Source organism: Fringilla coelebs, assembly GCF_963513975.1.
Source record: "Fringilla coelebs genome assembly, chromosome: 10".
Lineage (NCBI taxonomy): Eukaryota > Metazoa > Chordata > Aves > Passeriformes > Fringillidae > Fringilla > Fringilla coelebs.
Genome location: NC_140036.1, coordinates 12,086,808 through 12,102,398, shown reverse-complemented (window position 1 = coordinate 12,102,398; position 15,591 = coordinate 12,086,808). Strand labels below are relative to the sequence as shown.

Genomic DNA, 15,591 nt, shown 5'->3' with positions numbered 1-15,591 from the left:
CTGTAGCTTAACAGGCATACTTTGACATTTCACTCAATACTGTCTAAGTTATTCTTTAAAATTGTTTTGGTTTGAGGGTAAGTTTCAGCTTAGGAGCTATAACATTTAAATGTTTCAAGTGTTGCAGGTGCTACACCAGCAATACAGTCCTGAAGCAGCCTGCAAAAGCATCAGGAGAGCCGAAGACCCTGCTAACCACCAGCTGCCAGTTCAGGCCTTGAAGTTGGTATTTGTGCAGAAAAGCAGCATTTCCAACCCAAGTGTCTGTGAAGGCAAGAGAGAGCCCCTGGGCACTGCACAGCTGGTGCAGCTCAGCTCTGGAGTTTCACAAGCATTTTCCTTTCCATCAGCCAATGTCCGAGTGAAGCCTCTGGGGGTAGGAGAAGTCTTGACCACATCTGTCACTCTGAAAGCAGTATTTTGGGCAGCTTTCAGCTCTGTTTTCTCTCTGGGGACAAAGCTTGCATTTTCTAAGAGAAGTCTAAAATTGAAACTAGCCTTCAAGAGACCATGGAAAATAACAAGAATATGCATAAATTTCTAGTCCAAGTCTGGGCTTGCGCTTACAGGTATGAGCTTGTGTTTATATCACAGTCCCCTCAACCCATTTTCCTCCTACTTTAGAAATCTGTCTTTGCCAGCTATTTCCTTTCCTTTCACTCTTGCATATTTACAGAGTTCTTTCACCAATTCTTTTCATTCTTCCCTGCTACTGTTTACTTGTACATTTTGATAACAAAATGCCTCCTAGGATTCCTCTCGGACACTCTCTCCTCTTCCTGCCCATTAGTTTCCACCTAACAGAGTTGTTTCAGGACCTGTGTGTTTTCTCTGGTGACAGGAGCTGCTTTTGGCTGTGATTTCTCAAAGCACTGGGTATGTACGTGACCATCAGCCACTGATTTTACTCTCAAGTCTAGGGGCTGAAGCTTTGTCTGATTTCCATTCCATCCCTGGGAGCCATGACATCATCTCCATGGTATTCTGAAATTATACCCAATGGTCCTGTTTTTTCCTCTCAGACTTTATTGAAGAAATCTGTGATTTCTTTCAGGGTTGATGGTACTAAGTGTGTTCTACATGTCTTTAGTGATTTATTCTCAATTTTTTTTTTCAGCTTTGCAATTACACTTTCTGTCTCTTAGTACAAGTGATGCCATTAAGCTGTACTGGATCAGAGGTGAGATTTGATCTGTGGAGGACCTCTTTTGAAATGCTTGTTTAAACTGTTTTCTACCTTAACACTACAGCTGTGATAGATTAACTATTTTTTCCATCTTCATTTTCCATTAGCCAAATTTCTTGAACTAGTTTATTGAAAAAACAAACCTGAAGATAGATGTACTTGTAGGATTATCCCGGTCATGGCATTGCTGGTTTTCAGCTAATGTGGTGAGGTGATCAGCAGCAGTGGTGCTGCTTCTTGGAGGAATGAGCAGAGGCTGTTCATGGATGTGTGCAGTGATGTGGTCATACTGTCTGCATTCAAAACATATTTGTTCTGTGGTGTGCCTGGAAGAGGTGGGAGGAAAAAGAACATAATGAGTAATTTCCCAAGAACTGGAGGATCGTTTTTGTTTCTCCATCAATTGCATAATTACATTTTTAGTTCCCAGCTGCTGCTTTCATGAGCCTCTACCTTGCAGAAGCTCCTTCAGACCAAGGACCCGGTCTTTTTATTTGGTGTGCTCTCCATCTCTGCTATCTGCACAGTCTGATCCAGAAAGAATGAGCTCTTCCAATCAACCATAAAGGCATCTGGGAGAATAATGCAGGCTGTGATTTCTGCCCTTGGTTCCAAATAACAGCACACACTTAGAGCCATAGTAGCCCAGGGCAAGTTTTCCCTTTCTTTCCCCCTTTTTAAGTTCCCTGTTCTTAATAGGTCCAAAAAAGAACATCTGTTAAGCCCATAGAGACATTTGGGATAAAAATGAGGTGTCTATTTGATGGTTATAGACATGGAACTCAAATACATGAATCTTACTTTCACCACTAATTTTTGTTTTGGATTATGCCTTGGGTCTTCAAATAGTATTTCCAAGGTGTAAATCTACACTGATTCCAATAGGTTGACATCTGCTTTTAAAATTTTATGTCACTTTTAAACATTTATGGTATTGAATATTCTTGGTATGTCACTTTTTAACATTTATGGTATAGAGTATGCTTTTTTAATGTCACTTTTAAACATTTGTGGTATTTATTTGAATATGCTTTGTATCACAATAAGAAAAAGAGTGAAGGTGGGCCAGTACACTTTATCATCACCGATCTTGTCTGCAGTGATTTTTGGGCTATTATTTATTGGTAAAAACGTAGCAGTCTTGTGTGTTTTGATTAGACAAACGAACCAAGTCAGCTGAATGCCGAGGTGATGGAGGTTTTGACAGACGCGTCCTCCTCAAGCAGAGCGGATGGGCAGCGCGCTCCCGGTGCCACCGGGGCACACCGGCGGAAGGCTCGCGTCGTTTCTATGGGCTCACGGCGGAGCGGCTTCAGGTACTCCCGCTCTCCCAACAAAATCACAGCTTTGGGAATACGTGTATCGACCCGTAATGGTCCTGAGCAAGCGTCTGGCGGGGCAGGCGAGTGTAAGCGCTGGCAGGCGCACAGCACCCGGCTGGCCCGGCCGAGCCCCCGGCCCGCCGCCCCATCCCCGGGGCCGCGCCTGTGCAGCGCCGCGCCCGCGGCGGCGGCGGGGCCGAGGCGGGGCTTGGCCGCTCGCCCCTCCCCGGCGGCGGCGGCGGCACCGTGCGCCGACAGCGGCTCCTGTTGCGCCGCCGGTGCCCGGGCTGCGCCGGCCCTCCCACCGCCGTATAAAGCCCGGCGCGGGGGGAGCGGCCGCGGCTGCTGCCCGCCGCGGAGGAGGAGGAGCAGGAGCAGCGCTGTCTGCCCGCCGCGGTCCCCAGGCGCCTTCTCCCCTCTCCTTTTGCACGCCCGCCCCTTTCCCCCGCTGCCGGGGGCTGGTGGCGCGGCCAGGCCGGCGGTGCGGAGGGCGAAGATGGCGAGGAGCGGCGCCCGGTGGCCGCGGCTCCTGCTGCCGGCGCTGCTCGCCCTGGCGCTGCCGGCGGCGGCGGAGCGGCGCCCCGGCCCCGCAGGTGAGCGCGGTGCGGGGGCCGGGATGCGGTGCGGGGGCCGGGATGCGGTGCGGGGGCCGGGATGCGGTGCGGGGGCCGGGATGCGGTGCGGGGGCCGGGATGCGGCGGCCGTGCCCGCGGGAGGTGTGTGTGGGCGGCGGGGATGCGCTGCTGGCCGGGCGACATCGGCCGCTTTGTGCCTGGCGGCTCGGCAACATCCGCCAGGAAGGGAACGCTGGGACCCGCCGCTTGGCCGGGTTATTTATTTGTTTCTTTCTTTATTTCCCACCGGCCCGTCCCTGACCCGCACCGTAACGCGGAGCGGCTCGGCGCTGGAGGAAGGCGCCGCCGGGGCAGCGCTCCCCAGGTTGTTGTCGAGACGAACAGCACGGCTGAAAGTGTCTTAACCCGCCCAGGAGTTCATAGATGCTTAATTCCATTTAAGGAAAAAAAAAAAAAAAAAAAAAAAAAAAAGAAAAGGATTCCTTAAGGGGAATTGGGGAATTGAGACTCCTAAACGTTCTCGTTGCCCGTTCCCCCGCCCTTTTTCTCCCGTCTCCACGAGGCAAGGTGTTGATGAACATATTTTTCCAGTGCTCGGAAAAGCATTAGCATTAAAAGCAGTAGCATCAGTCACTGCTTCTCTGAACTTCAGCAACCGCTGATGAGGTTTCCGACTTCGTGCAAAAGTCAGCCGGAGCCTCCAGCACGCTTTCCCATCCTGCAGAGCCTTCCCTGCCTTTCACTCGTGTAGTGGTGTTTGCTTCAAGGAGCCAGGATGTAAAAAGAAATTTTATCTTCAGCATGTAAAATAAAGAAATGTATACAGGAAATTCCCTCAGAGAGAAGTGTCCAAGCACATGTATATCCAGCCATATGCCAAAACCTATTTTTTGCTCTACTGCTGTTTAGAGTCGGTACTTCTGATTTCTATTCTAGGCATACAAAGGTATTTCATCCCACCACATTATTATCACATGAAATCCAAAATAGTTTCATTTCTTTGCTTGTTTTCTCAAGAGTTATCGAGTTATTTTAATATCTAGCTTAATTTCTTCTGGGGTGAATTAAGGAGGCTTCTTTATTTGAGCAGCAAGTTTTGTCAGCAGGTTCTAATTTTGATATCAAAGCTACTGCTTTAGTTGATAAGTAGTATAAAAAGTTAAAATAATTTTAAAAACCCAAAACTGTTGAAGAATACCAGACCACTCAATGAAGTTCTAACTTCCAGTTTTTGTAATATTTTGCTGCTTTTGGTCATTCAGAGTATTTCTCTGAAGGCTGTGGTGTGGTTGCTGTGTGTTGGGTGTGAGCATTGCCCTTCAGCCTTTGCTGCCCCTTGGAATGCACCCCAAGGGACAGGTTGGAGCAAAAAGCTGAGCTTCTATTCCTATTTTCAGGGTAATGAGATTGTAAGTTGAATTTATTTGGAAATTAGTTATGGTAAACGGTTATTCTCGCAAACATATCTGTTCAAATGATGTTTTGTTTTAACTGCACTTGAAATGTGGGCTCTCAGTGTAAACTAACAGCTGACATGGTAAGGATTCTTCTTTAATCCTTCAGCTTTTTAAATGTGTGCAAAGCAGAGTTCCTATTCCAGACAGCAATGTATGATTCAGCAGCCCAAAAATAGACTGCTTTGTCTATGTCAATAATAAAACTGATTCTACACAAGTTACAGTGCGAGAAAGCACTGGTAGGTTTATATAAGGTGTTCATGCAGGAAGATCTTAATTCTTTTTAATTTAGACACGAGCAGCCTGAGTTGTAGCAATTCTCTGCTGAACTGAAACCACTCTGAGAGCAGTTTCTTGACCTCAGACACTGCCTGCTGTGTTACTTGTTTTTATTCGTTTTAACCCTTAAATGCTTTCCCTAAGTCTGTGCTGTATTACTAGAAGAAGTAATACAGTAAACAGACCTTATGGTGCCTCTATTTCTAGAAATCTGTTTTTCAATTTCTAGTCTCTTGATACTTTGTACAATTCAGCGTAAAACAGCCGGTGAAGGCACAATTTCCATGTCAGTTTTTACTGCAGTCCATTAGTGTTGCTTACTTGCAACAAAAGCTCTAACAAGACTGTCTGGAGCCAACTGCCAAGCTGCGTCTTTATTTCTTAATCAGACCTTCCTCAGAAAGGTTTGGAAAAGTGATTTTGGGAGAGCTGCCTGTTGCACAGCGCTGCTTGCGGGGAGCAGTCAGTGCGGTCCTGTGGCCAAGAGTGTTGCAGAAATCCCTCCGCTCCTTCCTTGGCTGCAGGGTTGTGTTTCAGGCAGTCACAGAGAAGAGCACTGTTGGGCTCTCAAACACTGGCTCCTGTGTGGTGGAGATGCAAAAGCTTCTGTGTTAAAACATCAGCGCTGAAATATTTTCATTGCACCGCGGTTGCCGCTTGCAGATTGCTTATCGTGACGCACAGAAAGTCAGTGGAAACAACATTTGTGATTGTGTGAGAGGCAGACACTCTCTTGGCAGCAGATGTAAATGATGTTCTCACCTAGGATGTTTTATCAATCAGCTGTTTGCAGGAAAATGGCTTTGCAGACTTTGAGTCCGCTCCCCAGAGCGGCTGCGGCGGCTTGGCCGGAGCCGCGCCGAGGCGTCGGGGCCCAGGTTGTGATGGAGGCTGTCAGGAGGAGGTTGAAGTGGGCCCCATGGTTTGTGGCTGTCTGTGTGCCCTCCCAAAGCAGGAGGGGTGGCCTGGGGGGCTCCAGCAGCGTGGGTGGCTTTCCAGAGCAGCCGGGCTGGGAGGTGTGGCGGCTCAGCTGGCTGTGGAGCACTGAGCCACTCACTGGGCTCTCCTCCACCCCAGCATCCCTCAAGTGCTGGTCACAAATGATTCAAGCAGTAACTGCTGGCTGGTCTAGCTCTGCAAGGACTGGCTTTGAGATAGAGCACGTACTGCTGCCATTTCTGTTGATCTGGGCTCAGCCCGAGTGGTCGCAGTGACAGCGATCGATAAGCCTTTCCTTCTGGTCACCTGTGGTGCCCAAACAAGGAAATGTAGTCATTCAACCATCCTGACATACTTAATAGTAACAGGGAGGAGAGGCCATGAGCACAGCTCTCTGTGCCTGCCTCTGTCTCTCTGCCCTGTTTTCTGTCTCTTGCCTCTTTTCTGGTGCCACTTCTGTCTCCCCTTGTCACCAGAGTACCTGAAACTGCTACTTAGACCTGTGCTGTGGAAAAACCTCCTGGAGATCTCTTGGGAGTTCTGTACCCTTTTTGTGAGGGCTGTATGAAAAAGCTGCTCCTCAGAGGAGAAGAGCAGAGGGGGATGAAGGCAGAACTGGCTGTGCAGTCGGCAGTGCTTGGGTTACCTGTGTCTGGGGCACATCACGCAGCTTCCACCAGTGTGTACCACTCAGATGGAATTACCTACCCATGGAGATATCTTTAGCTTCCAGCTTTGAAATAAATAGTGAATGACAAATGAAACTGTGTAGTGGTAGGTTTGGGAGTTTGGAAGTTAGTTAAAAATGAGCAAACATTGCGGTAGAGTTGCAGAGCAGTGAAGTTGTGCTTTCATCATGTATTGTTTCTTGGGAAATACTCATCCTTGAAGATACCCAAGGTTTGCAGTCTGAATTCTCCGTAGCACTTGGGTTAGAGGCTGCACAGTGCCAGTCTCTTTGGCTAAAAACAAACAAAAAAACCCCGTAGATTTATTTCTTTTCATAGGTGAAGGTAATAATTAAGCTGTGGAAGTACACCACAAGGTTGGATGTGTCAAAGCCTTGTTCTGATATACGGTGGGGTTACTGCAACTTTGATTGTAAAATGCATTTTCAGTTAAAGCAAGGAGAAGTGAAGCAGTTGTGACCTTTTTCATCAGCACTGGATGCTGTAAATTGCACTGAAGGGGCACAGTGGAATGACTGCTATATTTATCTGAGCCAGGAGTGGTTTGTGTGAAATGTGTTTGTTTCTGTCAAGGATCTAAACTAACATTATTTCTCGGGGTTTTCTTTAGGTTGGTGGCATATTCTGGGGAGTTTTCATTTATGGGCAAGTTTTTAGCTTTTTCCTTCACTGCTGCTTACTTAAGCATAAGTGACTTTGTCTTTTCATGGGGAAATGTTTAGTTTGTCTGTTGAATTAGCACTATTGCACTGTGTAATCAAAAGCAGTATCTTTCCATTTGTGTAGAGCTGCCAGTCTGAATTACAAATTAATTGACATGCTGTTTAAGTGAATTCCCTTGGCATGGGGAGCAAGCATGCTCACAGTAAGGGCATTTTTTTTTTCATTTGTAATGTTAATTTTTTATTGTTTTTTGAGGGACCAATTGCAAACAGATTGGAAAGGGAAGAATATTTTGATCCCTCTTAATTTGAACAGTAGCAGGATTCTCTCCAGCACAAAAACCAACGTAATCAAAAAGATTAGCAGCAGGTTTGTGTATTATGTGTGGTAATGTAGCTCTAGAGAATAAATGACACTTAACTCTCAAGGAATACATGCTACAAGTAGCTTTAGGATTAATAGAACTGCTTCTCAATTTTTTCCTTAAGGTGAGTTTGATTTTAAAAATATGGATTATAGTAATGATAAGGAGACTAAATACATAAAGTCACAGTTTTATCCCAGATATCTGTTTGTGTAAAGAAAGAGAAAGTTTATTTTTAAAGCTGCAGTATTTGTAATAAATGGAAACATACTGTAAGGAAACAAAGACAAGAAAAAGCTAAACAAAAATAGGCTTGTCATTTAAGTGCCACTCCTCTGAGAATGGATTCTGTACGTGTGGTTCTGCGTTAATGTGCCGAATTAGCCCATTCTTGCTCAAATCAGCTGTGTAGAAACTAGTCAACATCTGATAGCATTTTTAATTTTTTTCTAAGTAAAAATAGATTGTTTAATTTTGTAATTCACATAAAACTTTAATACAGTGTCTTTGTAAGCATTTTATTTAATTTTGCCTTACTTCACTGTAAAGCCATTGCGTTGGATCAGAACCAGGCCCATAACTTTAATATCCAAAGCTGCTAGGTGAAATGTATGATGTTAAAACCACCTTTAAATATACATCATACATGCCATGTCGTGGTGTCTTGTGTCACAGAATTTTTATTTCACGATTTGAAGGACTGAGTTGTACAGGATGGGGCACAAGTGTGGAGGGAGTTAGAATTTCTTGTTCACACAGAAAAGGGAACTTCGAAAAGTATGGGATTTTTTTTTTTTTACTTTATTTCTGGGGTAGTGTAACTTGTGTGTGTGAAGAATTTTATTGTCCAATGTTTGGACACAGGGCCAGATGTGAAGCTGTAGGGCAGCTTTTTCAAATGAGCTGACTGATCTGGGTGGTAGCATCTGCTCACAGCATGAACCACAGTGCAGGCACGAAGGACAGCTCTGGGTCTTCAGGATGGCCCCACTTCCAGCTCAATTCCTCTCTGTTTTCTTGTTTTTAAAGACTAGTTGAAGGAGAAACTATAATTGCAAATCTTAACTGCTGAGTTTCATCAATGGATTGATTAGCTGTCAGAAGACTGACTTCAGCAATGCCTGGGGCTATGCGCGACCGCTCGTGTTTAAACAGCTGGGTTTGTTAAACAGCAGCCCAAGAAGGGAGCGTGCTCTTCTGCAGATACATATTTATGAGAGAGACAAGAGAGGGCAAGGCTGCAAACAGGCAGAAGCTGAGTAAACTTTCTCACTTAGCCAGCTGATGCTAATTGTGTCCTGCTCTCAGCTGCACAGCCCTGATGACAGTTTATAGCGTGGCTGTCCAAGCCGTGCGTTCAGGCAAGACACAGCCTGTGCCATGACTCCATCCACTTCCTCTCAAGATGTTTGTGGTTTCATTTCTCTTTGGGCACCCATAAACAGCTGCAACCTGATCTGTTCCCCATTTGTCAGGAAGTTAGGCAGCTAGGAGTTCCTTCATGCATGGCAGTGATGTCATTTACAAGGAGTGGATTTTAATTTTTTTCTTAGTTTGGGAACTAAGGCGCACGTCTTATCTTTGCTTTACTGCAGAATAGCTGACTCAGTATGCAGAGTCTCATCCAAGTCCTCTGAAGCTGATGGAAAAGCACTTTACTGCTGCTTGTATTTGGCTTTGTCTAACTATCAAAACAAGGAAATCTTGCATTAGAGTGAGTGCAGGCCTGAGCACTGGCCAGGGCTGCGCTCGGGGCTGACGTGCGTGATTGATGAGTGCACATACAGTTCTTAATGAGCTCTTGTTGACTATATATTCAATACCAGTGAATTAAAAGAAAGTAAGTTAAGAGCTGAGATGTAATCAGCTTTCAAATGTTTTCTGAAATCAGTTGTATATTGGGAGTTCCTGCTAACCCCTGAAAGTGCATGTAGGTATGGATAAACATACACAGAAGGAGCTGTGAATTGTTTGTCAAGAATTTTTATTTAATTGGTCTTGAACTGGCTCTGTTCAACATTTGACCATTTTAATGTAACTGTTTAAGCTGCTGTATTGGTGACAGCAGAAACAGTGTGATAGAAGACAGCAGTGAGCAGCAGCTCTGTACACTTGCCATTGGAGTCAATCTGCACGGGAGAGGAAAGTGCCTGCTCACACCACTGCATGCTGTGAATTAAAGCCTGAGGGAATTTCAGTTTGTAGAAAAGAAAAGAAAAAAAAAAATTTGTGGTGTCCTGTCCAGGGGCTGTGTGTTAGCAAGTGCTAATCTGACATAGATTCTCTTCTGTGAGAAAATTGAGAGCAGCTCCTGCTTAGTGCAAGGGTGTGTTTGTTAACTCAGCTTCTCTGTTCCTGTGGAACGCAGGAGAAGAGGGAGAGCCCTGTAACAGGCAGTGTGTGCTGGGGCTGAGGGAGCTGCAACAGTGCCAGCTATTTGGAACTGGGAAATGATACTTGGTACATTTCTTTCCCTAGAGAGCTCCTGTAAGCTTCTCCCCATTATAAGGTCTATTCCCTGTCCTGGCACAGTGTTGGCAGCTTCAATACCAGCAGCTATAAGATTTACAGCTAACATGGAAGAGCACAGGAAGGATTATCCATAGACAGCCCATGCATTGAGTGATCATGATAAATGCCAGTAATGATCATAAATGCCAGTTGTGGTTATAAACTTTTTTTTTCCCTTTTTTTTCTGCAGGTTAAACCAGTATAAAGAGCAGGTGGTAGCAGAGGTGATACCTACCTCTATTAGTTCTATAGATAGCTATAACTTTATGCCATCAAAATAGATTTTTACAAATCTGTTAGTAGCTGGCCAAGAAGAATCTCGTAAGTTTTTGGAAATTACAAAAGTGATGTTTGTGTTACCGTCTGTATTTTGCAGCAAGACCTGTATGCATAGAAGTGCAGTGATTAAAGGGAGGTTTGTCATACAGAGGAAACCAGATCAAACTGAGGTCTCTGCAGTAAGGTCAGTTTCTTCAAATTCTGGCCTTTAAAGGCATCGGTTCCTAGAAAACCTTCTCTCTCACACAAGAATTGCATTGGTATAGAAAATATATCAGTATGTACTGGGTGCTTGGCAATCCATGACTGCTCTTAACTTGCTATCTTTTATTTCTGATTTTATAATTTATTTTAACTTGTACCGTTTTCTGATCTTTCATGAGATTTTCAAGCATATTTTGTCTCCCATCCTAGGATAGTTTTTAGCATCAATCCAACCATGCTACTGAACTGCAGAGAATCCAATCTTATTATGTGACCATGGCTATGGTTAGTGGGCCTTTGAAGCCAGTCTGCCTCTCGAGGAAGCAGTGAAGTGTGGGATGAGTGGAGGCATGCAGCAGTGTTCTGAACTGAGCATTGTATAAAGAGCAGATTAAAAAAAACTTCAGGACTCCCAAGTATGAAGTAGTATTGTTTTATGCCCCAGTCATCTTTCCCCCTCCTGCAGTGTAATGCACATTTATTTCCTGAGAAAAGAAGATGACCATGTTTGCTATTTCAGCACATTGTTGTGTTTCTAAAGAATCCTAGGGGGAAAATAAACAGCTGTTGGATGGCTCTGTCTTTTCTCTCTTTATGCCAAAACTTTTATTTGACCAGAAACTCTTCTGTTGGCTTACTGCTTTATTTGAGCATATGTACATCAGAAGCTCTCACTGGATATGTGTGTGTATATATATGAAAATATATACACACACACACACAGTTTGTGTTTTTCTCATTGTGAACTTAAGATCTTTGTTTGCTGCTGGATTACAGTAACCAAGCATGTGTCTATAGGTATAACTTATAATCATGGTTACATTGTATATGATGGGTTTTTCCCATCTCCAGCTGTTTGACATCTTTACAGAGGATGCGGATTTTCAAATATTTTGACACAGAATCCTAAGTTTAGGCAATAACTCCTATTTATAGTGGAAAATCCAAATTCCTTTTTGTAAAGTCTAATATTGCCTTTGTCAGTGATAAGTGTAAGATTGTATTGTGCTTAAAGATCTGGATTTTGAAAGTGCTCTGTGATATTTTAGCTGTCTTAATGGTTCTTGGGATTTTGAGCATACAGGCTGAGTCCATATCAATGGGGAAGTTGATGTTGGCACCACTGGTGATTCTCTAGTTATCTGTAGAGCTTCAGCTTGAAAGCATGTGGAAAAATTGGGTTTTGTGCTCATCAAGTTCAACAAGAGGAATCCATGCTGAAAACAGTTTTTTAGTTGTGTTGAGCTTTAGTGCATTTCTCCAATGATAAAGAGGCATGCTTCTACGAGTGTCAAGGCATGCTCAATCAAATCTTTGCTATGCTTGGAGTTTGTTTGGGGTTTTTTTCCTTCCTTTTAATTTTTTTTTCTTTTTTTTTTTTTTTTTTTTTTTTTTTTTTTTTTTTTGTTTTTGTTTTTGTTTTTGTGGGAAACTGTATTCTGTTGGTTTCCCGCATTACCAGAGATTCAGGAGACATAGTAGATAATTACACAGTTTATCAATGAGCCTGGATACATCCATGTGCTTCTTCCAGGTATCTGTTCAGCCTATACTTTAGTACTACCAGACCTCCTTTTTCCATTTTGTGTGGGTTTTTTTTTCCTTAAACCAACAGAAATATTCCTAGTATCCTTCCAGTTTCCAAGCTTTTTCTGTGATATCTAGCGACTCACTTATTAATTTGCTGTTGATTTTTTTTTGCATATTGTAATGACTGACTGTGGATATCAGTCTTTCCATTAAATGAGCACTCATTCCTGTGTTGAGCAGCTCAGGGTGGGATGTAATCTGCAAACAGCAAAGTAGGCTGTTTTATGTAGACACTAGAATAGGGATAAAAATGTATTACAAGTACCAAACATCATTTGTTTACCATTATAAGCCACTAGTTTTAAAGATAGAGATAGATTTTAATGTCATAATGTGGTACCATGAACAGATGTCTTTTGATCTTGCAGCTCACTTCTGCTCCAGAGAAGTCTGTAGTAGAATCCAAGGACGAATGTCAGCTTCTGTGTGGCTGTGAGCAATATCCTCAGTTTTGGCTGCTCTGAAGCTACTATACCAGTGCCCACAACCCCTGGTAGAAATTATGTAGTAATCTCTGAGAGTGTTCATTCAAGATAAATAAGAACCATGTGGGTGTGTGAGGAATGACTGTAGTTCTTTGCATGCTTCTTTGCCAGGATAGAGGAGAAAGGTCACCGCTACTTAAAGCGGTCCTGCCCCAGCAATTCCTGGCTTAGACCTGGCCAGGCAATTCACTGAAGGCAAAGCCTCTGGTTTATTGATCTTCTTTCTGGAAATAAATATTTATGATGCAGTCAGGTCTCTGATGGTAGCAGCAGAAAAAGACTAGAAGTGGGTTGTTTTGCTAAACTTTCACTGGATTTCCTAACGCGCTGCGTGTGCTCTGTGTGCAGTGTTGTTGTCTTTCACAACTTGTGTGCTAGAGGGTTTCTAATTTGCATGTGAAAATGAATTCTGTTAGTCACTGGATATACTTTTCTTGGCTAAACTCGTGCCCTCTCAGGCTTGTTTTCAAAACAGAGCAGCTGTTTTGTGGGTGTAACTATCGGAAATCTGTCTGACACAATTTCATCCTAGTAACTGAGCACATACCTGGCATGGAGCTCTTGGGAGATTTTTTTTTCGTGCCTTCCTGTTGAACTTCAGCATAGGGTTTACATTTCCTTTTTACACCAACTGACTCGTGGAAATAAATGCCAAGCTCAGCAATGCCCTGGGTGCGTGCCAGGGTGCCTCTGGCAGGCTGTGTGCGGGGGAGCCGCCAGCCCCTGCCCTCCGTGGCACCTCAGCACCCTGCCAGAGCCAGCAGGGACCCACCTGCTGTGCTCCTGCTCTCATGGAAGCTGTCTTAATGGCTCTTGGGACTTTGAGCATACAGGCTGAGTCCATATCAGTGGGGAAGTTGCTGTTGGCACCACTGGTGATTCTCTGGTTATCTGCAGAGCTTCAGCTTGTCTTGAAAACACGTGGAAAAACTGGGTTTTGTGCTCTTCAGTTTGTGCACTTTGAGGATGCTGTTCCTGTTGGAAGACACTCCCAAGATTGTACTGGTCCCTGTGTGGGGTGGATAGTCAGGCTGAACTGCAGAGCTGGAGCCTGTGTGTAAGCTCACACAGCAGAGCTCCTTGGGGTGCACACCTCAGTGGAGGTGGGGGTTTGTGGAGGGCATGGGGAAGCAGCAATGGTGTCTAGCTGCAGCTGGAATTCCTTGTGGGGATTTTGCAGTTTTGGTACTCCCTGGGGAGTTCCAGGCTGCAGTGGCAGCTTGGGGTCTGAGTAATTGCAGGCATGCTTCCACTGCTGTGTCTGGGTCTTCACTGCACAGCTGGAGACAGGGATGCTGCTGGGGGCTCACTCAGCCTCTGTGCAGCCCTGACCCTCTGCACTCCAGGGCATCCTGGGGCCAGACCTGCACCGTGCTCAGGGACACTGTGAGCGGTAGCAGCTGAAACAGCTGAGCACATCCTGAAATGGAAATGACACTTGGATACACTTACTGCCTTGGGAATGTTGTGCTTCACATTGACACTCCTGTGAGATCATGAAAGTCACTGGATCCATGTATCCACACAACTGGGATAAGTGTTCCAAGAAGTTGTTGAAAATGCAGTAAGTGAGGAATAGATTTTTCAAAGTGAATGAAGTCGAAAAGGTTGAAAAGAAATTAGCAGAAGTGTTTAGTGGTCAGAAGCATTCTCTTCACTCACTTCCCCTGGAAGAAACAAACATCTCCCCTGCTATGTTTAGTGGAAATCTGCCAGCGAAACTGTTCAAGTTGTCGCATCTAAATATAACCACGGCAACCTACAGGAACTAGGTGAATATTTTTATTAGCTGGAGGAGAATGGTTCTGCTTTTCTCATTTGGTTAATAATACCCTCTATAATGTGCCAAGGTAACTATCATTTACTGTAGTTTCCATTGTCTCTCTATTTATACTATATATAGAATAAAAGCATGTTTCTCTGCTCTTTGGTCAGACACAGCTTAAAAAAAACCAAACCACCACAAAAACCAAACAAACCAAAACAAAAGAGGCCCCAGTGAAAACTAAGTAATCTAGAAAGAAACTCTAATTCTAAGGGGACTTCAAATGCTATAATTACAGTTCTGCTGCACTTAAAAAATTATTTAAGTACCACCTGCACTTAAAAGTCACTGGTGCAACAAAGACATAAAATAAAGCCTCTTCTTCAAGTGTAAATAAAAGACCATGGGTAAGCATGTTAAAAGGAAAACATTTTCCATGTAAATAGTACCTTTAAAATAGCTTTCTTTTGTTCTGTGGCCGTTTGCAAACCCCAGTCTGGCAGCCCATTTAGATTGCTTCATTGTCTGGTGGTGCAGTACAGGCTCTTTTACCATTTCATATCAGTATAAACTGTATTATTTGCCTGCTCAGCTTTCTTCATTTTGTATAGTTCAGGTTGAAATCCCTTATGATTTGGCACATTATTCTCTTTCCTCCTGTTCCACAAAAGTCAAGTAACATACCAGACTCCATAGTGAGTCTTGAAATACATGAATAATGTGTATTCCATTAAGAGAGAGTAACAATATCCCATAAAGAACAGTGGATTATTTTTTGCTTGCCAAACCGTGCTTGTATGTTAGTTTAAACTTTCCTTGACTTAGTAACTGTGGAAGGAATCTGGTGCAGCCCACATTCTGTCATTTACATCATGTTGTCAAGTACAGATTTTTGAGATCTTTGCTGTTAGCATTTTGTAGCAATGTGTTGGTGTGAAATATGCCTTCTTCAAACCAAATTCCTTGGTTATATCAGTGAGCTGGTCACCTAGGAAACTTTTAATAATGGATCCAGTTGGCTTAATGATGCAATTCTGCTATGATCAGATTTTTCCAGTTCCCAGTAATTTGAAAATGTAGTGCTTGAACAAAAAGTAGTCTTAATTTCCTTCTTAAAGGAAAACCCTCCTCTGCCTTCAGTTCTGTTTTAGTTACAGTCTAAGACACAATGCTCTTTATTCATTTTGTGGTGATTTCAGTAGAATTACTTGATGATCTTTGTAGTGAACTGTTTGGAAGGTATTGAGCCATTATTGCTCTGTTTCTGTCTCTTTGTGAGTCCA

At 43.8% G+C, this 15,591-nt stretch overlaps 1 protein-coding gene across 3 annotated transcripts in view; it reads left to right on the top strand.

Annotated features, from left to right (window-relative positions):
* Nucleotides 1-2,804: 2,804 nt before the first annotated feature.
* Nucleotides 2,805-15,591, top strand: part of PLOD2 (procollagen-lysine,2-oxoglutarate 5-dioxygenase 2) — a 44,649-nt gene continuing 31,862 nt past the window's right edge. Inside the window, exon 1 of one of the 3 annotated variants that reach the window (XM_084212365.1) lies at nt 2,805-3,101. In XM_084212365.1, the coding sequence (XP_084068491.1) occupies nt 3,005-3,101 (97 nt within the window). In that variant the 5' untranslated portion in view covers nt 2,805-3,004. The remainder of the gene's footprint in view (nt 3,102-15,591) is intronic. The other 2 variants (XM_084212366.1, XM_084212367.1) reach the window with 2 other exon arrangements.